We start from the raw sequence: 22,279 nt of genomic DNA on the forward strand, positions 1-22,279 counted from the left end.
TGGAGAATCCCATGGACGGAGAAGCCTGGTAGGCTACAGTCCATGGGGTCGCATATATAATTACATACGTTGTTGTTTAGTCGCTAAATCATGTCTGACTCTTTTGCGAGCCCATGGCCGGTAGCCCACCAGGCTCCTCTGTCCATAGGATTTCCCAAGCAAGAATACTGGAGTGGGCTGCCATTTCCTTCTCCAGGGGATCTTACCGACCCAGAGATCAAACCCACACCTCCTGATTGGCAGGGAGATTCTTTACCATTGAGTCACCTGGGAAGCCCCCACATAACTTTGTATATGTACATACATACTATACATATTATACAAATAATATATACACAGATATATAATATACCCGTAATTAAACAGGAAGTGGAGACTCTGGAGGCCCATCACATATCCCTGAAGGATTCTTAAGACATTTCTAGTTTAAAAGTCACTAATCCTAGTCTTCACACAACGAATATTTACTGTGAATCCAAAACATTCCAGGAACTGCTCAGGGCTGGGAATACATGGGGTGAACAAGACAAGATCCCTGGTCTCATACAGCTTATACCCCATGGAGAAAGACAGGAGGTGCACGATAAATAAGGAATCAACATGAACTCAGACAGTGATAAAAGTTATGAAGACAACAAAACCTCTATGAAGGGGATAGGGGAAGTCGAGTGAGAAGAGATCAATGCTGTATGTCTACATGAGTTAGAGCAGCCAGGGAGGTCTCTCCAAGAAGGTGGTACATAGGCCAAAAAGTGTATTTCAAGAATAATCCAACCAAGCAAAGCGCTGATGAATGCAAATCTTTGGTGTTGCAGACGGGGATACTAAGAAACAAAAGAGGACTGGTCCCAAGGTCATGCTGTTAGTTAGCAGTGAAATTTGGACCAAATGGAGATCTGTCACTCCATACTTACCACTGGGATATAATATTCTCTCTCCTACTCTCTGCCATTTGGCATACTCATGTCTTCTGGAGCAATTTTCTTTCAAAAGAATTTTCCCTATACTCTTTCATACATTTCCTCACTTCTATTTTCTCTGTAAAGTCACCCATACAATCAACTTGTGTCTCTACATACTAATAATACTATATTATATAGATGAAAAGTAACCATGATAAACAAAGGGTGTGTGTGTGTAATGAGAATTTGGGGCACATTTTCTACGCAAAAGTAATACCCAATCTACTGGGTAAAAAAAGGAACACAACTTCCTTTATCTTAGAATTTTTAAAAAGAAAAGCTACGTTGCAAAACATAATATGAAGCATTTTCAACTTAAAAAAAAATCTTAGAAGTAAAGCTAAGGAATTTAGAAGTTCCTAGGAAAAATATCAGCATCCCAGGTGGTGCTAATGGTAAAGAACCCTCCTGCGAATCCAGGAGATTAAAGAGATTTGGGTTCAATCCTGGGTCAGGAAGATCCCCTGGAGGAGGGCATGGCAACCCACTCCAGTATTCTTGCCTGGAGAATCCCATGGACAGAGGAGCCTGGTGGGCTACAGTCCACAGGGTTGCACAGAGTCAGACACAACTGAAGCGACTTAGCAGGCATGCACAGGAAAAAGATCACCATGTTTCTGGCTCTACTCTAATAGAGAAGCCGAGTGTGTCAACCATTTGAAACAAAGTAAACAACAACCACAACTAATGCCCATCTTGCTTTGTGAAAGAAAATGCACTGGACTCACCGGGAGCCAAAGATGTGATCCACAGGCCCGCAAGATTCTAGGAGTTGTAAAGATTCAATTTGTAGAGCTGTGCTCTAACTAAATCAAGAGAGAGGGAAGAAAAGGGTACTATTAAAGAAATTCTCAAGATTGAATATTTGGTTGGGTAAACTTTCCTTTCTTGGTTTGGAGCAGATTCTGTGTATTTCTTTTTCCAGTTCTATTAAATCCTTAAACAGATCTGAGTTTTAAGGGCTTAGGGCTGCCCTTGCAAAATAGATGATTACACTCTCTGTTTAGGGTTTTAGTGATATGGGGGAAAAAAAAAAAAGGAGGCAATGGATTAAATTCCCCTCCTCCAGGTCAATTTCCCAGTGACTCTCTTTTGTAGTTCCCATTTAAAGCAGAAACATGTTTTAAAAATGAAGTGGTGACATATAAAATCCCATCCATTAATCCGCATTTTTCAATTGTTGTGTATATGAAAGAGAGACAAACAGATGGAGAGACTGACGCATACAGAAAAAAGATTACTTAATTTTTGAGGAAGGAAGGCTCTACAAGAATATGTTTCTTTTCAGAAAGTCAATTTAATAAAGCAAACTCTAGTCCTACAACTGTGTTGCTCATACTGGAATCCTAAATCCCATTAAATAGGGTCAGATATAGAGTGACATACAGTAGACTTTTGAGCCCTTTGGACAGCAAGGAGATCAAATGCTCAGTTAGTAAAGAATCCTCCTGCAATGCAGGAGACCCCAGTTCGATTCCTGGGTTGGGAAGATCCACTGGAGAAGGGATAGGCTACCCATTCCAGTATTCTTGAGCTTCCTTTATGGCTTAGCTGGTAAAGAATCTACCTGCAATGTGGGAGACCTGGGTTTGATCCCTGGGTTGGGAAGATCCCCTGGAGAAGGGAAAGGCTACCCACTCTGGCATTCTGGCCTGGAGAATTCCATGGACTGTATAGTCCAAGGGGTCGCAAAGAGTCAGACACGACTGAGCGAATTTCACTTTCACTTTCACTTTCATAGTGTGATATATAGTCCTTTGGACAGCAAGGAGATCAAATCACTCAATCCTAAAGGAAATCAACCTGAATATTCATTGGAAGGACTGATGCTGCAGTTGAAGCTCCAATACTTTGGCCACCTGATGTGAAGAGCTGACTCACTGGAAAAGACCCTGATGCTGGAAAAAACTGGAGGCAAAAGCAGAAGATGAGATGGTTAGATAGCATCACTGATTCAAAGGACATGAATCTGAGCAAACACCTGGAGAAAGTAGAGGACAGAGGAGCCTGGCGTGCTGGAGTCCATGACATTGAAAAGAGTCGGACAGGACTTAGCTGCTGAACAACAATGTAGAGTTACATGTTCATGACTTCCAGGAACGGTGCTGAGCAGTTAACACGGCTGTACCCTTGCCCTCTGCCACAGTTGGCTGGACCTTGCTTCCAAGATAACTTCAGACCCTCCTCATGAACACTTCCTCTAAAAACCAAAACATTTTCACCCTTGACACCTCTTCTTTCCCTTCCTCCTGTTCATGCTCAGTCACTCAGTTGTGTCCGACTCTTTTCAGTGCTATGGACTATAGCCTGCCAGTTTCCTCTGTCCATGGGATTTCCCAGGCAAAAATATTGGAGTGAATTGCCATTTCTGCCCCAGGGGTTCTTCCCCACCCAGGGATCAAAGCAGCATCTCCTGCTTGGCAGTTCAGTTTCTCAGTTGTGTCCGACTCTTTGTGACCCCATGGACTGCAGCACACCAGGATTCCCTGTTCATCACCAACTCCACAGTTCAAAAGCATCAATTCTTTGGCGCTCAGCGCTTGGCAGGCAGATTCTTTACCACTGAGCCACCTGGGAGCCCCTCCGTTCTTCCTAGCAGATACATTTAAGGAGAAATTGAAGGTTGAAAAAGAGAAGCAAAATATCAGGGAAGTATTCAAAGTGTATCAACTGAAAAGGGTCCTCAGAGGCAGACCAAGACACTTACCAAGTGCCCCTCATTGTTTTTCCAGGAAGGAAAGTTAGCACCCAGGGATGTAAAAGGGCTTGACTAAGTTGCTACTAGCTGGTATCAGTCAGAGCACGGGGACCTTCAACATTCAATTCCCAGGCCAGTCCTCTCAATTATCACTAATAAGTATAAGAAGGAAAATATAGTATTACTGTATCACTCCCTCTTTATTTATTTGTTCATTTATTGTGATGCATAAGAGGGAAAAAATGAGGCACTCAGAATAATTTGTTACCAAGAAAAAAAAAAATACAAAAACAACAACAAGGGGAGACATTAGACACTCTGCTCTTCAAGACAGAATATGTTTACTTTCCCCCAGGCGCCATACTCACTGGCAAAGTCTTCTGTGACCTAGAAGACCGAAGGCAATTACATTGCCGATATATATCTGCTATGCTGCTTGACTCTCCCAGGGGCAGCATAAGAGTGCAAGGGGAGTGACGTCTTTATGAGGTTAACCCTTTTCTGTTTCAAGAGGAGACAACCGAAGGCAGATGTATTCTGTGAAGCGTAACAAGAATCGCTGGAAATTTGGTACTTAGGAGGAACGACAGCACCAAGCCGTCATCCGGAAGGGAAAAAATAAATTGTGCAGAGGAGCAGTGAGCTGGTGGAGCCTATGAGAACACTGATGTCCATGAAGTGAAAGTGAGATGGTAAAATAGCAGGGTGGGGAGCTGAATTATAATACAGGGTGAAGAGACTAAGGAGGAAGCAAGGAAACTAATGTCTGTTAAGCTCTACCACGTGCCAGACAACATGGTGGGTTCTTTTATGTATTATTATCATTATACAATCCTCACAACCTTTGGAGATAATTTCTATTATCCCAAAAAGCAGAAAGTGAGTCTTCAAAGATGTTAAGTAACCAGTCCTGGGGTAATACACCTAAGAGACCAGACTGTCTTCCATGCTAAGCTTTTCTGGTTCTGATTCAGTCAACTGCTACTAAGTTGCAAACCACCCTCAAAACTTAGTGGCTTGAAGCAATTACGCAATATTTCCCATGATCCTCTAAGCTGTCTGGGCAGGTCCTCTGCTGACCCCTCGGGGGCCCATTCACTCACCTGGCTGCACTGAGCTGGAGAATTGGCTGATCTAAGATGGCCTCACTCCTGTGTTGGCAGTGGGTGCTGGTGGGAGGCTGGGGCACCTCGGTTCTCAGCATGTGGATGCTCATCCTCCAGCTGGCACGCCCAGCTTCATGATACAGTGGTCTCAGTGTCCCAAGCAGGTTGTTTTATTTTTCTGTTGGTTTGTTTGCCATTTTACTAAAGTATGATTGACAATAAAGAGCTGTATCTATTTAACATATACAACTCAATGAGCTGGGGATAAGTAAACACCCAGAAAACAATCATCACCATCAAGGTCAAAAACATATCCATCACTTCCCAAAGTTTTCTCCTGTCCTCTATTTTTATTTACTTATTTGTTTATCCATGGTAAGAACACTTAAGACTAACCCTTAACAAATTTTAAATCCAGAAGGACTTCTTAAAGCCCATCCTCAGAAGTAGCGCAATGCCATTTTCTGTCACATACTTTTGGTTAAAACAAGTCACAAGGCTATTCAAGTTTCAAGGGAAGAAAGAGCATCCACTTCCCAATGGAAGGAGAGTTAAAGTCACATTACGAAGGGCATATGGCACGGAAGGAATCATGGGATCACTTAAAAAACAACTCACCATAATCTCTGAACTCTGTGTTCCTTCTACTACCAAAGTGAAGTGAAAGTCGTTCAGTAGCGTCTGACTCTTTGCGACCCCATGGACTACAGAGCCTATGGAATTCTCCAGGCCAGAATACTTTAGTGGGTAGCCCTTCCCTTTCCAGGGGATCTTCCCAACCCAGGAATCAAACCCAGGTCTCCTGCATTGCAGGCAGATTCTTTACCAGCTGAGCCACAAGGGAAACCTAAGAACACTGGAGTGGGTATCTGAACCCTTCTCCAGCAGATCTTCTGGACCCAGGAATTGAACTGGAGTCTCCTGCACTGCAAACCTTGAATATAAATCCCACACTACCCCTCAGTGTTCTTTTTATAGATTTATTAATGGGACTACTTTTTATAAGCGGGAATAGATGTCAGAAATTTCTAGCTCTATCTCGACTGCTACTGGAACCTGGAGTGTTTGCTTTTAAATGGGTCTTAATTTTTTCACTTGTGAGAAAAGGGTTTGATCCGTTATCTCTTAAAGGGCTTATAGACTGTATACGTTGATAGAATAGTGTCTATTTTTACATCAATAGCCCTCTTGGGGGAGGGGCAAGATGGAGATGAGAGAAGGTTGGAAATGAGATGGCTTCTATTTTGCCACGTACTGCCTGTCTCATTGCTGTAGGTTAGGAATTGGGGGAGGGGGCTGGTAGTGAGCCAAGAAATGTCCTTCCCATGGGTGGTTGAAATCTTCCACGATCTGGGTGCTGTTCGGATCATCTCCATTTATTATATTCTAAGGCGGCATGGGTCCTCCAGCATTATACCAAGAATAAGAGTACAAGCCCTTGCTCTAAGCGTGTCTAGACCAGGTTAGACAAAACATTTCCCATACAACACACACTCACAGCAGCGAAGCCGACAGTGGAGGCAAGAAGGCTCTTGAGCTGGTCTCTTCCTGAGGGAGCCGGGAGCGTTCTCTGAAAGATATTGTTGCCTAGTCTTTGCAAGATCAGGTTCCCAAGGAGAACACTGATGTTTAATTTAGCACAAAGACAGCTCAGAATCTCTCTCTGGGGGACTGAGCCTGCAAAAAGACCCACATGCAAAGAATCTAAGCGAGAAAAAGAAGCTCTTGTCGGTGCAATGGCTACAGGACTTGGGCGCAACTCTCCTAAACACGCGCTTGTGCCTGGTGTTTCTGTCAGGAGGACCGCTGCTCTTTCTCGTTTACCCTTGTGTCTGTACTTTGCTCTTTTTCATCACCTCTGTGAAACAACCAAAGAGGATAATACCACCAGCACACAGGTTTTGCTGTCTGAAATTACACGGTGCAGTGTGGCAATCACATGTGCAAGCCTTAGCCGGTTTAGCAAGTATGGGCCTACTGAGGTGAACAACAATGAAAAATTAGCTTCTCAGCTGCTCGGCCAGAGGATGTTTTTATTTTTACATAATTTAGACTCCAGAGACCTCCAGAAATGAGCAGTGTACACTGAAGTACGGCAATCGTCATTCCAAAGACACAGCACAGTACACACTGTATTCAATTAAGCCACTTCTTTGCACCCTGGTTACCATGACTCTAAGAGATTATACTATGTATCCAACAAAGCCCTGGTAAGTTATTAGCAGCTGAAGCAAACTTTGGCCTTAAGTAAATTTTCTGGGGAAAAAAAAAGACAAGACATGTAATTAACTTTCTGTTCAAATTCTTCAGAGCTACCTGAAAAGAAGCCTGTTGTGCAGTGAGGAATTCAAGATGCTGGGCTTCATGTGGGTGAGAGTTATTAGAGTGCTGGAAAACTCAACCACATTTCTGACAAAAGAGAACTTTTAAAACGACAATGTTAATGATTCCACACTAACATAGGAACCGGCTATGACTCAGGAAGCAAGAACACTGTTAAAAACAAATATCAAGCACAACGAACCCAACACGAGTTTGATTGTACCTTGCCACAGAATATTATCCTTCAAGAGGAGGAGGAGGGTCTGAGTTTAAATGATGGGGAATAAAGAGACTAAAAGAAAAGTTTTAACTACAGTCTGTGCTGAGTTAGAACCAGCAAATCTGTCCTTGTTCAAACATCATCCACCGAGAACAAGACTATTCTCATTCTAATCCTGTCACTTCACAGAAACACTGTGCTTTTGATTAAGAATCATCCTCACAGAAACTTGCTTTGAAACCTTGGCAACATTCTCCTCGCATTTCTTATGGAAAGTCACACTTGAGGAGGTACTGAGCAAAGAAGAGATTCCAGGCGAAGAACCACATCAAGGCTTGACGTTTTCAGCATGCTCCAGGTCGGGGTTGGGAAGAGGGCAGATTCGGGCTGCGTGTTTGTGTGCGGCTGCTGTGAGAGGACGGATTCCCTAGCAACTCGAGAGAGGGACCTGGCTCTCAAAAGCGCACATTTAAATCTCCACAGCAGGGAACTGCTACCTCTTTGTGACTCTCTGACCAGATTCCCTTAAGAATTATTCATCAGTCTGAATGAATAATTCAGTTAAATTGGTAAATTTGGACTCTTCATTCTAATCATTCCAAATTCTCAACAGATAGTCCCAATTTCTCATTGACTCACACAACCCACCCACCATACTCCCTGGGCAACTGAATGGAAACCGAGCCTTTATTCTTGAAGAGGCAAGGAGTCAATCTCTGACTCTAGTCAAGTTCTAGATGAGGCATCCTGGAGTCCCAGGAATGGAAGAGATATTAATTGATCTTGTTCTGAAGAAGGGTACTAGTCAACCCATTTCAGAGAAATGTAAACCCGTCCCAGACAGCATCTCCATAGTAAACTCCTTAAGGAAACTGGATAATGTGGTATACTTCACTATCCATTTAAAATAAATAAAAAGAGAAAAACCGTATCCTTCCACAAAATATCCCTGACATCCTCTTGGAGGTAGAATCCTGAGCGGGAAAACCGTGACTCTGACTTGCATATATCACTTCTCACGTTAATAAGAACAACAGTTAAAAGTTACTGAGCCTCCTCTAGGTGCTAGGAAGTTACCTCCCTCACTCACCAACCCTATGTAGTTAGTTTTAGGACTATCATTCCATTTTACAGGTGAGAAAACTGAGACTGGAGAGTTTAATTAACCAAGAAGTGGTGAGCCACTGAGAGAGGAGCTGTGATTTGAAACTAGATCGTCTCTCCCCCACCCCAGATTCTTAAGTGCTATGCTTATCTTGCCTCTGTCAGCTGATGTTAAAACATCCCCACCCATTTCAGACTGTAAATTCTAAAAAGACAAAGGCTATATCAAATTGCTCATCGTGGATATATTCATTGTCTTTGTATAGAATAAATTATTTATTGAATTAATGGATAAGTTCCCCAAACTCTAAAGAGCACCCATGTTCACAATCGTGATAAGAAATTTCAGGACTTTTGCTAAAACCATTAAGACCCACGGGGACCACAGTGCATGTCAAATACTGTTATAGCCATTCCTTTGACCCTACTCTCTACCTTTATTCAAGCCTCACTGAGAATGTGTAAACCTCTCTCTACATCCTCTCTCCAAGGAAACAGAACAGCTTTCATTCTTTCCACCCAACCCTTGGATATGCGTAGGAAAGGGCCAGAGCTGAGCGGTGGAGAGAGAGCCCACAGGAGCTGTGCTTGGTATCTCAGCATCCTGCCTCCAGTCAAGGCCGGAAGGAGTTGCTAGTTCTTCCCCTTGGCCATCCACTCCACCGGGAGCCATCCCTGTGCTCTGTGAACATGGACCAAATAGGGGAAACTGCTACCGACCGACCTCAGGGCAAGTAAGATGTCTGTAACACACCGGCAATTAAAAAGCAAGGAAGAAAGCCAGCGCATCTCAAAGACCATCTGGACTCACAGCTTCTTATAAATTTCTGCGCACGATTTTTTGTTTGTTTGTTTTAATGAAAAGACCTTTTCCAAGTTAGTAAACTCATTTGTTGGAAAGGTCAGTTTACACATCCAGAGAACCCACGGGGGCAATCCTGATTTGAGCTGGAAGGCCTAGCCAGCCTATCAAGAGAGGTGTAGCTGGTTCTGCTTCTTGTAGCTTCTCTTCTGCGTCTAGCAACTGTGCTTTTAAAACCATCTCCTTTCGATGCCAAAGGCCATGTCACACTGTATATAACTCACAGTGAATGGGAGAAGTGTGTAAATAGCAAGGCATTAAGCAGCTCAAGGGACTTGAAGATAGGTAATAGAGAACACTTAGGCAGTGCGCGATGAGAAGAGGCTGCTGGAGGGGAAATGTAATACTTGTCTTCAAGTATATGAAGGATTGTTATTGCTTCAGAGACACTGACTCCTCTGAGCCTTCCTTGCCAGACCATTTCCCAGGGCCTCTGATACACTCTTCCCTGGTGGCTCAGATGGTAAAGAATCTGCCTGCAATGCAGGGGACTCGGGTTTGATCCCTGAGTCGGGAAGATCCCCTGGAGAAGGAAATGGTTACCCACTCCAGTATCCTTGCCTGGAGAATCCCATGGACAGAGGCGCCTGGTGAGCTACAGTCCACGGGGTCACAAAGAGTCGGAGGCAACGGAGTGACTTTCACTTCACTGATACACTCTTGCTGGAGCTCGAGACCCTCCGGGGTGGGAGGATCGACTTTGCATGGGCCCCTCACTGCTCACATCCAACCACAGGGTCAGCCAGGCTCCACTCTCTGTCCCCAAACAACCAAGATTTACCCAGATCTGCACTCACTGGCCCCTGGCGCTCACTTCCATCTTCTCTCTTGCTCTTCCCAGGCCTGCTGGGAACCTACATTCTCCTTACAGCACTGCCTGACCTGGGTTTGACTCTCTCTGCTGCTGGACGACTAACAGCACTCTTGTTTTGAGCACCCACTATGTGTCAGGCACTACATTAACTGTTTTGCTAAAGAATATTAGCTTTATTTTACAGATGAAGATTTCCCAGGTGGTGCAGTGGTAAACAATCCACCTGCCAGTGCAGAAGTAGGCTAGAGATGTGGGTTCGATCACTGGGTCAGGAAGATCTCCTGGAGAAGGTAATGGCAAGCCACTCCCGTATTCTTTCTTGGAGGACCCCATGGACAGAGGAGCCTGGCGGGCTGCAGTCCATGGGGCTCCAAAGAGTCGGACATGACTTAGTGACTAAACTACAACAAAAATCCAAAACAGCAATATCACATAGGGCCACTTTTAAGGAAAGAAACATCCTTGTCCATCCTTGAACAGAGCACCTCCAAAGACAATAGTGCTGTGTTAAGATCATGTCTGCTTATATTGATGCCCATAGTTCCAACCAAATGAGATTTTATACTTGAGACAGATTATAACAACTATCCAATTTGGGTTGCTACTGAGCAACAGATGAAAATACTTACACCCCAAAAGAAGAAAATTATTTCCCCAAGCTCACACAGGTAGAAGATGTGAAGTAGGGATCATACAAGATTCACCTAGAAAATCTGTGCATGAAATTCTTCTACTTATCAAATCTCTAAGCCTCAGTTTCCTTATTTGTAAACTAGTCTAATGTTGCCTACTCACCTCTCTCTTTTTTTGAGCATTATATAAACACATAATAACAGTGTCTGGATATTCTAGGGCCCAATACATATTTATTCTTTTCTCTCTGAATTTCTTTATCAGTTTTGGTCCATTCTACCCAGTTAAGCATTTCACTGTTACTGTGTAAACATGGTGTTGATTTGCCAACTAGCCTGTAAGTAAGAAGGGACTAGGTATTTAGCTGTATTTTCCCATTCTCCCACAGAACCTGTTAAAATGTGAGGGAAATCATCATGAAAATGCAGAAAAAAGAATTTAGAATTGCTTTCATTAAACATGATCCTACCTATGAATGTATAAAAGAGACAGAATTAAAGCACAAGGAAGTCGTGGAGTCCACTTGGAATGGTTTAGCTGCCACGCATAGCAGAACTGGATTTTTTTTTCCCCCAAATTTCCCTAATAAGCTTTTGGAGATTAAATAGCAGGGCTAAACACAAACACACACAACAACAACAATGAAAACAAAAACAGCTACTCAAGCTACTTCATTTGAAAACCCATGTTTGTCTTGTAACTTAACAAAAGGTTTACCGGCATAGGGGAGTCATACAGCGTCAAACTTTAAGGTTTAGAAAAACTTGATAAACATTACCTAGCAATGATATTATTTCAAAGAAAACAGAGGCCTTCTATAAACAAACATTGACCTAAACAAGCAAGATGTCTTGGTGACATAATTGCATTACTCTGCTGGCAAAACAAGCTTTCCATCCATTTTTGATAAAGGATTGTACCAAGTTCTCTCTCCACTTGAACTCTTTTGCCTTTGTGAGATCTTATATTTACTGGAAAGAAGTCATAGGAAGGTCCTGGATAAATAAGAACTCTCTCTTTATTATTTTGTTCTGGAAAACAGAACAAAAATAGGTCAGTTCTTAAGGAAATGATGGCTGCATATATAAATAATGTAAACACTCCTATCACTGTCCCAGGGAGGATATTCATCACATGGACAGCTACAGACTCGCAGATCTGGCCAATGAAGTGTTTCTATTCTCAGCCCCCATCCCACGCACAGCCCTCCAATTCTGAATTGTCAATTGGAAACTTGATTATTATCAGTTAAAAATAACTGGGGAACTCTGGCAATGATTTAACTTGTTTGACTTTCTTAAGCTAACAATTAACATTTTAGACTATTGTTGACAAAATATTTAACTTTCCTGTACCATTTGTGCAAACAACTTTTCTAATATTCCTGACACACTCTGACAGACACACCTTTCCGAAGCTGCTTAGGTCTGTGCAAGGGCCGTAAAAGACCCTAAACACTTTCACACTGTTGCACATTTTAACTAGGATTTCCTGGGACCTCTGAGAACGCTTAAGTACACTGATAACTCAGTTTTATCTTGACAGCACTGAATTTGAAATATAATCCCTCTATTTACAATAAAAGCTATTTCACTATTTAAAACAGACACTGAAAGCTTAAGTACACTTTTAATCCCTGGAAAAACTGGTATTATGATTCCTTGTTTAGCATTTATTATTAGTAATACTAGTAATAATGCCTTGCATTTCTGCAGTGCTTAATTTTTTCCAAAGACTATCCAGAAACACACACATTCATTTCTTTTCTCAACAAGCCAGGGCAGCATTATTGTTCTGTCTTGCAGATGACTGCTAAGTAACTTGTCCTGGGTCACCCAGCTGGTTAGTGATCAAGCAGGCCCAGAACCGAGGATACAGATTCCTTGTCCGATCTGTTTTCTTTCCTCCACACTATGTTAGGGAGAAGATAATCTCTGAAGCCAAAGATGACTTGGAACCACTTATCTATCTATCCTAGCAACACAGTCTAAGCAACAACAACAACAAAAAGGAGCCTGTCTCAGGCAAAAGGGAAAGATTAATAATGCACCACGGAAGCTCTAAACCTTTCTGTCCCATGGACCAGCAATTATTCAGTTTCACAGTTCATTCAAAGACTCAAACATACTTCACCGGGAAATGATTTAGTGCTGAAAGCCTGCTCCAAGTGGTTAGAAAGGCAGACCTGCTTAAACCCTTACAATCCAGGCCCTCCGAAAGGCCCTGTTCCTGCCGTCTCTGCAGTAAAGGGGCTTCCTCTGAACTTGAACTTGAGCTAAATGAAGAAATTGGCTGAGTAAGGGCTACAGAATTAGGCTATGTGGACAGAATTAGAACCGGCTTGGAGGTTATTCTGACATTGTTCTGGAAACTTAGGCTATTGAAAATCTCAGACATTGTACATGTCTTGCGGTATCACGCCCCTCAAAGTCAACAATTACCCAAAGAATGGAGGTTCTCTTTCCACTCTCACTGAAAAATTACTGACTTTATACACGGCATTGTACTAGCAGGTATGCAGGATACAGACCTCTCGTCTGAGGGCACTGTGCATATTCGATTTTAGATGATCAATATTTTCTCCCTTTCTTCAAAGGACATTTATGGCCACTTAGGGCATACGAATAAACTATTAAAGGGATACCTTCCACACACCGAGACAGAAATCAATCTGGTTATGGACAGAGCAGTAAGAAGGGACACCCATTCTGTGCAAAGGCCCCTTTAAATGGATGGTGTTTCTGAAAAGAAGAGCCTGAGTGAAGTGAGACCAGCAGATTTAACTGGCTTAGTGAATCACTCCCAAACGCCCAGGCCTCCCCTTTGGACACAATGTTATCAGGTTAATACAGTACTTGCATCACCATCTCTGAGTACTATGCTGAGTAACAAAGAGCCAAATTTAGAAGCTAAAATGGAGAAGGGAATTTCCAATAACCAAAAGGGGGGTGGTGGATCACCCCTTGTCATGGCACAGGTCTGCAGTGAAAAGCCACCATCAGAAATACACTGGTCTTTTCACTCCTTACATGCACAGCACATCTCATCAATCCTCGTGGCGCTTGCAGAGGGAGCCCCTCTAAGGAGGTGTTTCAGGAGATGACTGATAGTGAGGAGAGAGAGAGAAAGTAGATTCCCCTTTAGAAAAGGAGAGACAGAGCAGCTACCTCTGGCTTCTTAGGGCACTAAGCCTCTAGCCGGGAGAGGCCAGACACCTCCCAGCACGGACACTGTTGACATAAAGTTACAATCACCACTGAAGTTGGTTTCATTTCGCATCCCCAAAACCCCAAGAAAAAGAGGCAGCCTCAGCTTCCTTCCAAGTAGGAGGAGAGCAAAAAAAAAAAAAAAAAAAAAAGAAAGAACAAGGCCATAAGCAGACACCTTCCTTGCAGCCGCTGGGATGTGAAGGCCACATCCAGTCTTGGCACCCAGGACAGAGATCTGTCTTCTCTGGGGCTGGGTGCCTAGTTCCCTGTATCACCCCCAGAAACACTTACCAGGAGACTGTGAAGCATACAAGGCTGTATTATTGGGAGACTTGCAGACAGATTATAAATTTACTGAGGACAATCAAGGCATTTAGATGCTTTTGGCCGCAAATGCCAGTGACACACACACATACAAACCTCATTCTTCTTTCCATTCGAGTGATTCTTTACCCACTACTCCCCACCCCCAGCATCTTTCTTTCATGAAACAAACTCCCATTGCTGTCCTAGGGAATTCCAGAGAGAGGTGAGGATATAGCAGGTGGAAAGGAATGGAAATTAGGCCTGAAAGCATGAAATAACCCCACAGGCTAACTGTATCCAAGGATAAAACAACAAACATTGAGCAGTTTAACTGTTAGCTGTTATCTCTCGTCTGGAATTGGCACCAGGAAGTTGCAGTTCTAGGCATCCCAGGCAAAATGTGTGTGTGTGGTGGAACAGAACAGAACCAATTCAGCCCCCAGACTTTCTAGAAACTTCACCACCAGAGACCCAGGCCAGGGATACGGAGGAGCCACAGAGAAGCTTCCAGGGGCCTGGCTAGAGGATGCTCTCTCCCCAGAGCTCCTTCTCAAGCTCCCTCCAAGAAAGAGTTCGAGCCAGTGCCTTCCTCTCCTTTGGGCTTTTTGAGGACATTTCAGCTTGGATGGCCATTTCCTGTTGCTGACTTTCATTAGGGCTGGCTTGGGCACATGGGAGCTGTTCCACGAGTGGACACGGGACTTCTGAAGCCCCAAGGAACTCAGAAACGGAGGAAGCTTGCAGGGCCACAGGGCTGCGGGGCTCCACCTTCTACCCAGAGGCCGTGGCCCCAGCAGCTTTGGGGGGAAAGCCCGCACAGGCCAGGCGATCACCTGACCAGGACTGGCATCAGAAAACAATGAGTCAAGGACTACTCCCTTTGGGGTGGGGTGTGTCTGCGCCTCTGAGGAAGAACTTCCAGCCAGAAGCCTAATCACAACTCTCAGGTCGGGTACTCTGTCGCCAGGAGTGGCAGAGGACAAGGCACTTTCTAGGACGAAAAACTGGAAACAGCCCCTTGGTGCCTGCACACTTTACTGAAGGCTGCAAGTCAGCACTCTCTGATTGCAGTGCCTGCGGAAAGAAGCTAGGTGGGGACAGTGGGGGAGTCTGTAGGAAACCAGGGAGCAGGCCTCTCAAAAACATTCCCTCACCCGTCTTGGGGAGAATTCCCCAAGTTTTTGAGTGAGGGGGCGCTCAGGGAACTTGCTCTGTTAGGGATGACCACTTGTGTTCTCTTGACCCAAGGAGAAGGGGCCACTTCAAAGAAGGAAAGGGAAATGGGACAAGAAGGAAAAGGCTTGGCTAAAGGTCAGCTGGACTGGCTGCTAAACAAACGCTTTCAGGCTAAGCATGGCTTGCTGGGCCTAATCAGCGCTGGCCTGCCAAAGCGAGAGGTTCCTTGAGGCAAGGCCTTCTTCAGTGGCTCAGATCTTGCAGCTTGGAGCCAACCTTTCTGCAGTCTGCCGACCCCAGAGAAAACTCTGGGAAACTCAAGTTTCTTACCCTTTAAGAAATACTCTACAGGTGGAGGAAAACCAATGCACAAGCAACCGCAGAACTTGAGGAGGAAGGGTTTAACAACACAGCACCAACCGGACGCCCAACGGCCTTTGGGGTGGTCAGGTGGCACCGCAGCCCTCCGCACTGTCTTCCACTCGGCATCAGGCCGAGACCAGCGTCCGCCCTGACCGAAGGCCACAAGACCACCGACAGAATGAGGAGAAAACCAGGTGTCTTACCGCAATGAGGGCCGAGTTCCTCTGGTCCCCTGGGGTGGAAGCCGGTGGCTGTTGCTGCTGCTCGCCATCGATCCCACCACTGCCACCACTGCTGCTACTGCTCCGCAGGTGCTGCTGGTGGTGATGATGATAGTCCGGCGGGGGCGCTGGGGCCGCGGGCGCTGCCGTCTGGGAAGCCGTCGGAGGGGCGGCAGGCGCCGGCGGAGGGGCTGTCGCGGTGGCAGTGGAGGCAGTGGCCTTGGTGTGCTTGCCGGCCTTCCTGGCCCCCTGGCCGTGCTGGACGAGGCTCAGGAGCTGCAAGGTACTCTCTCTTTCCCGGTCCGAGCTCTCGGCCCTACCCCGTTCGTAGCGTCCTTCACAGCTCAGGTGGTGCTGGCGGCAGACGGCGATGCGAGCTCGAAGGCGCTCCACGATGGCACTGTGCACTCTCGGGGTGACCGAGCCCCCTCCAAGGAGCCCCGCCCCGGGGGCCCCCCCTAGCCCTCCCGTGGGGGCCTGCGGGGGCGCTGTGTCCCCCATCTTACTGGACACAATGATTGCTGCCTGTGGGATGGTGAGGTGGTGGGAGGCTATAGCCGGTTAGCACAGGCAAATCTGCTTTTGACAATGTGCGCTCAGAGCTCAGGACCACATGAATAGAGGTCTTCAGAGGCTGGGGGCGGTGTGGGGGGGTGCGTAGTGGAGAAGGTATGGGGGAGGGGAGTGAGTAAAAAGAGGGTGAGGAGGAAGAACAGAAACCAATGGCAGAGGATAAGTTGGAAACAAACCCTGATCAACTTGCTCTAATTGTATTTGACAGCTCTGGAGAAGTTGGAGAGAGTTAGTGGGGATTCCCCCCGCCCCCCCCCACCCACCAAGCTGACAAGAGCCACTAGGTACTTTGTAAACACACGATCTGGGGGTTAGAGCAAGAATTCAGGGATTGTCAAGCAAGAGACAGGAACAGACAGCAAAAGGAATTGTGAGAGGTATTAATAGAGAGCTGGACTCCCCCCCTCACCTAGTTGTTTCCGAAGATTCTTTTATGGGGATGTTTCTGCAGAGGAACCCATATCTACCATGCTCTCTGTAACCCACGGCCTTTACTTTTCCTCAATTTTTTTTTTTTTTAAAGTGCTGTTTCAGAAGCTTTTTGAAGTCAATGTTCAAAACGTACAAAAATCAAACAGAGACTGTCTTTTGGCTTTTAATTTTTCCTCCCTTTCCCTTTGCTCCGGTGTTTTCTCCTCTTTGGGGGTGCTGTAGGATGTGGTCTTCTCCCCAAAGAGGGAGACAGCTTTTCAATTGTTAATGTCAGTAATTGGACTTCTGGACCATGCTTTTTTCTTCAGCTAATCCAATCACCGGTAAAATCCTCATTCCCTCTAAGGTTTCCCAGCCTTAAATGAAAGCAGTCTGAAGTCACTAGCCACTGAGAGAGAGATCCTTCAACATATTTTTTTTTTCCTTCTTCTTTCCCGCTTACGTTTCTAGTTCTCACCCCCGGCTCGATTCTAATACAGTATCAAGAGAGACAAACTCTTCCGAGAGTAATTTACAAACGATGGTCAAACTTACAAACTTCCAGCAAATTGCACCGAGTCATGTCCAGCCACTTTTCTGTCCACTTTTGTACATTCCATCCCCGGCCAGTGGATCTGAGGGTCTGGACTCGCAATAAGCAATGTGGTTCTATCTCTTGGATTGCTCCGCTTTTAGAGATGGAAAAGAAAGTAGCCGGTCTTTTCCTTTCTCTTTTTCCCGTCTGTTGTTCGCCGCTGGGCTGACACTGGCTCCGCCGCCCGGAGTCACGGCGATACACAGGCTTTCATTGTGCTCCGATAGGAGAGGGAGAGAAAGAGAGAGAGTGAGACAGAGGGAGAAAGAGAGAGCCAGCGAGCTGCAGGGGGTGGGGGCGGAGGGCGGGGGAGCGCTCGCCCGAGGCTCCCTGGTGGAAGGCGGGTGCCACTGCACGGGCGAGCAAGGCGGCCGGCGCGGGGAAAGGGGAACGCAGAGGGCCTCCCAGCGGCAAGAAGTGGAGGATCCCGAAGCCTGCGCATCTCGGCGTCGGCGCGCGCAGCTCGCACTCCGGCTCGGCTCGGGCAGGAGGGCGGGACGTTGGGGAAATTCCCCAACCTCTACCCGACTACTTCACCAGCCCGAAATGGTGCAGAAATTCCCGGCCAGGGGATGTATTTTCCCTGCCAGATCTCCGTTACGCTTCCCCCTCTCCACCCCCCGAGGATATCACTTTCATTTTTCAGTATGTTGTCAGTGACACCCCTGAGTACTCTAGCGAGAGTTGGGTGAACACGAAGGAAATGTTCCTGGGTGTCAGAAAGGGAGGCGTAGGGTGTGTGCGTATTGGGAGAAACGGAGGAGTGGGTGCAGAGAAGAAATTAACATCGTTAGCTCCTAAAGGGCAGGCAAGTCTGTCTACCTGCTAGCCTGTTTTGTCTGTCTCTGGTTAAGTCAATCTGGGATCACAAGCATATCAGTAAAAATAACTAAAATATTCTACCACGATGAAATTACAAATACCAGTTCTCAAAAAGAAAAAAAAACAACAAAGATTTTTCTGAAAATACAAGATTCCCTATGACAAACCTAATGCAAGATCTGGGGCCTTCTCGGTAGTCTGTTTACATATACAACGAGGAAAATCATTATGCAGAAGTCCAGTTTCAAGTTCACTAACACAAAACAAATAGATCTCTGACACACATTGTTGTCTCCTCATCTTCAGATAATCCTACCTTTAAGCTCTCAAAATGCATGTTGGATTCTGCCGATTACCAATTATGGAGGATAAACTAAAGTGAGCACAATATTGTTCTAGTCAGGACCATATAGTCTGTTATGCTCATTTGGAAGTCATTTGGATTTGAGGTGTCAAGCAATGGGGCTTTGTTAATTTAAACCACCTTTGGCATCTCAGTGACAAGGTCCTGCTTCAAACTGAGCTGTGGATAGAAATGAGTAAGATCAGTGCAAACACTTTAAGATTGGATTTATCTACTGTTTAGTTCTCGATAGGCTGGCCTACATTAGTTCATTTTATTTTCACGAATTCTAGAATGTTATTTTGGAATTTGGGACAAGTGCATTCTGATGGAATGTAACTTTTAACTTTTCATTGGAACATACTGCTGTCTGTCCCTTCCAAGGCTAAGTTCGTCATCACTCATGGAGAAAGGCAGAAATATCTTTTTTAGGTATGCAAATCTGAAAGGAGAACTCTCTCATGAAGTGTCATTAAAAAGTGAAGGAGTTCTGATCATTTCAGACTTGGTTTTTAAAAGGTGTATTCATTATACATTATCTTCTGTTACTATCAGCACTTTATATTCAGCAATCATACTTGATAAAAGAGAAAAACTTTAATAAATGTAAACACTGTTCACGCTACACTTCTGCAGTAGCATGGATTTTGACAAGTAACACAGTTTTTGGTCAAAGCTGCTATTTCTAAATGATATAAACTTTTATTTCTAAGCTAGACAAGAACACACCTTAAAAACTTGTCCAGCAACAATTTAATGAATTTTCCTACTATATTCTAGTGATGTAGGACACTCCTTTACAGTCTTTTGTACACATTTGCCCTTTACAGCCATTTAAATTCAAGCCGACATCATTATCATCCACCACCTCATTTCCATTCACGTCATTACTACTTATTTAGTCACTGTTTCAGGCACAGTACTTTGCATATCTCCCTCCAATCCACCAACAATCCTGAGGGACAGGAATTATTAACCCTTTATAAATGAGGAAACTGAGGCTTATTGAAAATAAACTATTTAAACTAACTAGGAAGTAACAGATCAGGACTTGAACTCAAGCCTGATTTCAAAGCTAACCTTTCTTAACCACTGGACTTGCTGCTTCAGTATCAAGGGTGAAAAGAGTTACAGGGAAACCAGACTATACCCAGAATAGCTCCAGGGCTGCAATTACACCTCAATCAACATGCTGGAGTCTAAGCAAGTCCTATAATACCTCCAAGAAATGAGTAGTGAATAGAACTACTCATTTGAGTATGAGAGCAGACAAGTGAGAAAATATGCTCAATTATATCCAGCTGCCAATAAAATAAACATTTCTTTTTTCCTTGTCTTCCCCTTTTATGGAACTGTTCCCTGTTATATCTCTAAAGCTTCTGTAAGGGCCCTATGAATTTTTTTTAAAGCATTAGTTCCTTTTTATTTGTCCATCTGTCTTCCTCATCATCTTTACTGTTCCTAGCTACCTAACATAAAGCATTTAATGCTATAGTGATAAATGTCAAGATCTCAAAACTTCATAGGTATGTGAGACTTGTAAGCTTACAAACTATTTTTTGTTATATAGAATCAGTGATATTATCAATGATGATGATAAAATAATACAGTATGTCATGATACCTACTAAAGTTAACTGTAATTTTTCAACATTCTGTTTTCTTCTAGACTACTTGCTTTTGGCCCCCTGATCCATGCTAATTTTCATTTCCTGACAGCCTGGCTCTTTGCAGTTCTTTTGGCGTAATCACGTACAAAAGTTTCTTGTACTCTCCAAACACCTACTGAAGAAGCTTGCTTGGTTGCAGTGACCTCAGACATCAGCAAAACTACTTATCAGCATTTCCTGAGCAACAGTCAGAATACTGTTCTAACAAGAAAAATGTTTCAAGTCAACAAGAAGCATGACCTAGGAACTGAGTCAGCTGCCATTAAAAGTCCTTAAAGTCATTAGTGCTTTCATTTTTATAAATTAAGTGAATGCTATTTATAAGAATAGATAAAATATTTTTAACTTTCAGTTGGTACGTTCACTCTTCAGTTGGTTCAAACTTGTCTGTAGTGTCACATACAAGAAATGATGCTCCCAAAGTCTTTACAGATACTTTAGAGATCATTCTTTTGTTTTCCTTGGACTTCTTTTTTGACAAATCATTCACGATCTTCACCCTTCCCAATTGGCCATCATTTTTCCTATACTCTGCCCTATATCTTTTTGGACACCATATCTTCAACTTTCAACTGCAACTTCATATAGCTAAGGATTATTTCCATATAACAGACAAATAAGAATAGAGATGCATGATTAAAAATTTCCATTTCATACTTTTTAAAAAGGTATGCACTCTTCACATGAAAAGTCAGCATCAGCATTCTCACAACTTTGATATAAAGGCACTGTTATACAACTTTCAAATACACTTAAAGTTAGGCTTGTGTTTTCTATGTACAGTAGATAAAAGTTTTATTAGACTGCAGAGTGTTGTTTCATGGAAATTAAGATGAACATGTTTCACACAAGATATTTTGCATGAAGCTATACATAAAATATATGAATAGGTCACATGATACAGAGAAACAAGACTTGTGATCTTCACATTTACAGGAATTTACAAAATCTTCTCTGAAGGAAATGTGTTAAAATTCAAACTTCTCCTCTTTAAAGTAATCCGCCAAATTGAGATATTCTTGAAGTTGACCATATTTCTGTGTATACAATAAAAAAGCTAGTTATTTTCCTCAAAGCAGTGAAGATAAACTAGGCCTTTTCAATCTACAGACACAAATAGGAACAAGTCTATCTCATGGCAATCATGAACAAATATCTTTTTATTATAAACAGGGACTCAATTTCAAATAAGCATTTCTAATTCATAGAAAGCATTGGTAAGAGATCAAAATGAACATTATTATTAACTTCATAACTGTCTGGTAAATTATAAGTTTTCTATTATCATATTTATAGTAGAAGTGTAACAACTTCAATAACTTATTCAACAAAAATTTGTTAAACATGTAACATATATCATATACTTTGCTAATCCGCACGCATGCTAAGTTGCTTCAGTCATGTCTGACTCTTTGCGGCCCTATGGACTGTAGTCCGCCAGGCTCCTCCATCCACGGGATTCTCCAGGGAAGAATAATGGAGTGGGTTGCCATGCCCTTTCCATTGCTTTCCCTGCCTCTAAGAACAGAGTTCACCAATGACAACCAATAACAAGGGGCATAAAGAACATGGACACTGCTATGAGGGTTCGGAAGAAAGGTTATGGTTAGCTGAGGTGACCAGGAAGAGTGGCATTTGAGCTGTCCTAGGGGAAAAGACTTGGTAGGCAACGGTCTGGTGGAGAGTTTTCTCTAGGAGACAGAAATCCACAAAACAGTGACAAGACAGAAAAGTACAGGGTTTGACTGCAGTCTGAGGTTTTCCAGGGGAACTGAGAGAGAAGACTGAACCAAAGAGGTGGTCAGAGAATAAAAAGTATGAAAGATTAGGTTACAGAGTTTAGCAATAATGTGACAGGCAATGGAAAGCT

General features: G+C 43.8%; 2 protein-coding genes and 1 long non-coding RNA gene across 10 annotated transcripts in view; all 3 read right to left on the reverse strand.

The window, feature by feature from the left end:
* The window catches only part of MAML2 (mastermind like transcriptional coactivator 2), a 400,939-nt gene extending 383,023 nt beyond the window's left edge, over positions 1–17,916 (reverse strand). Inside the window, exon 1 of one of the 2 annotated variants that reach the window (XM_070384305.1) lies at positions 15,979–17,916. In XM_070384305.1, the coding sequence (XP_070240406.1) occupies positions 15,979–16,497 (519 nt within the window). In that variant the 5' untranslated portion in view covers positions 16,498–17,916. The remainder of the gene's footprint in view (positions 1–15,978) is intronic. The other variant, XM_005899502.3, reaches the window with a different exon arrangement.
* LOC138991021 (uncharacterized) lies at positions 526–5,065 on the reverse strand. Of its 2 annotated transcripts, XR_011467072.1 has the most exons (4): positions 4,764–5,065; positions 3,670–3,812; positions 2,766–2,870; positions 526–1,768 (listed from the first exon to the last, which is right to left on the reverse strand). It is a non-coding gene; the product is annotated as an uncharacterized lncRNA (long non-coding RNA). The 2 variants fall into 2 exon arrangements; XR_011467071.1 differs by lacking the exon at positions 2,766–2,870 and having other exon boundaries at positions 4,764–5,055.
* Positions 17,917–19,349: 1,433 nt separating the features above from the next.
* The window catches only part of CCDC82 (coiled-coil domain containing 82), a 33,279-nt gene continuing 30,349 nt past the window's right edge, over positions 19,350–22,279 (reverse strand). For 3 of the 6 annotated variants that reach the window (XM_070384308.1, XM_070384310.1, XM_070384309.1), the window contains exon 9: positions 19,374–21,446. In XM_070384308.1, the coding sequence (XP_070240409.1) occupies positions 21,378–21,446 (69 nt within the window). In that variant the 3' untranslated portion in view covers positions 19,374–21,377. Of the gene's footprint in view, positions 21,447–22,279 lie in introns of all 6 variants that reach the window. The other 3 variants (XM_005899503.3, XM_070384306.1, XM_070384311.1) reach the window with 2 other exon arrangements.

Source organism: Bos mutus, chromosome 15 (genome assembly GCF_027580195.1).
Source record: "Bos mutus isolate GX-2022 chromosome 15, NWIPB_WYAK_1.1, whole genome shotgun sequence".
Classification (NCBI taxonomy): Eukaryota; Metazoa; Chordata; class Mammalia; order Artiodactyla; family Bovidae; genus Bos; species Bos mutus.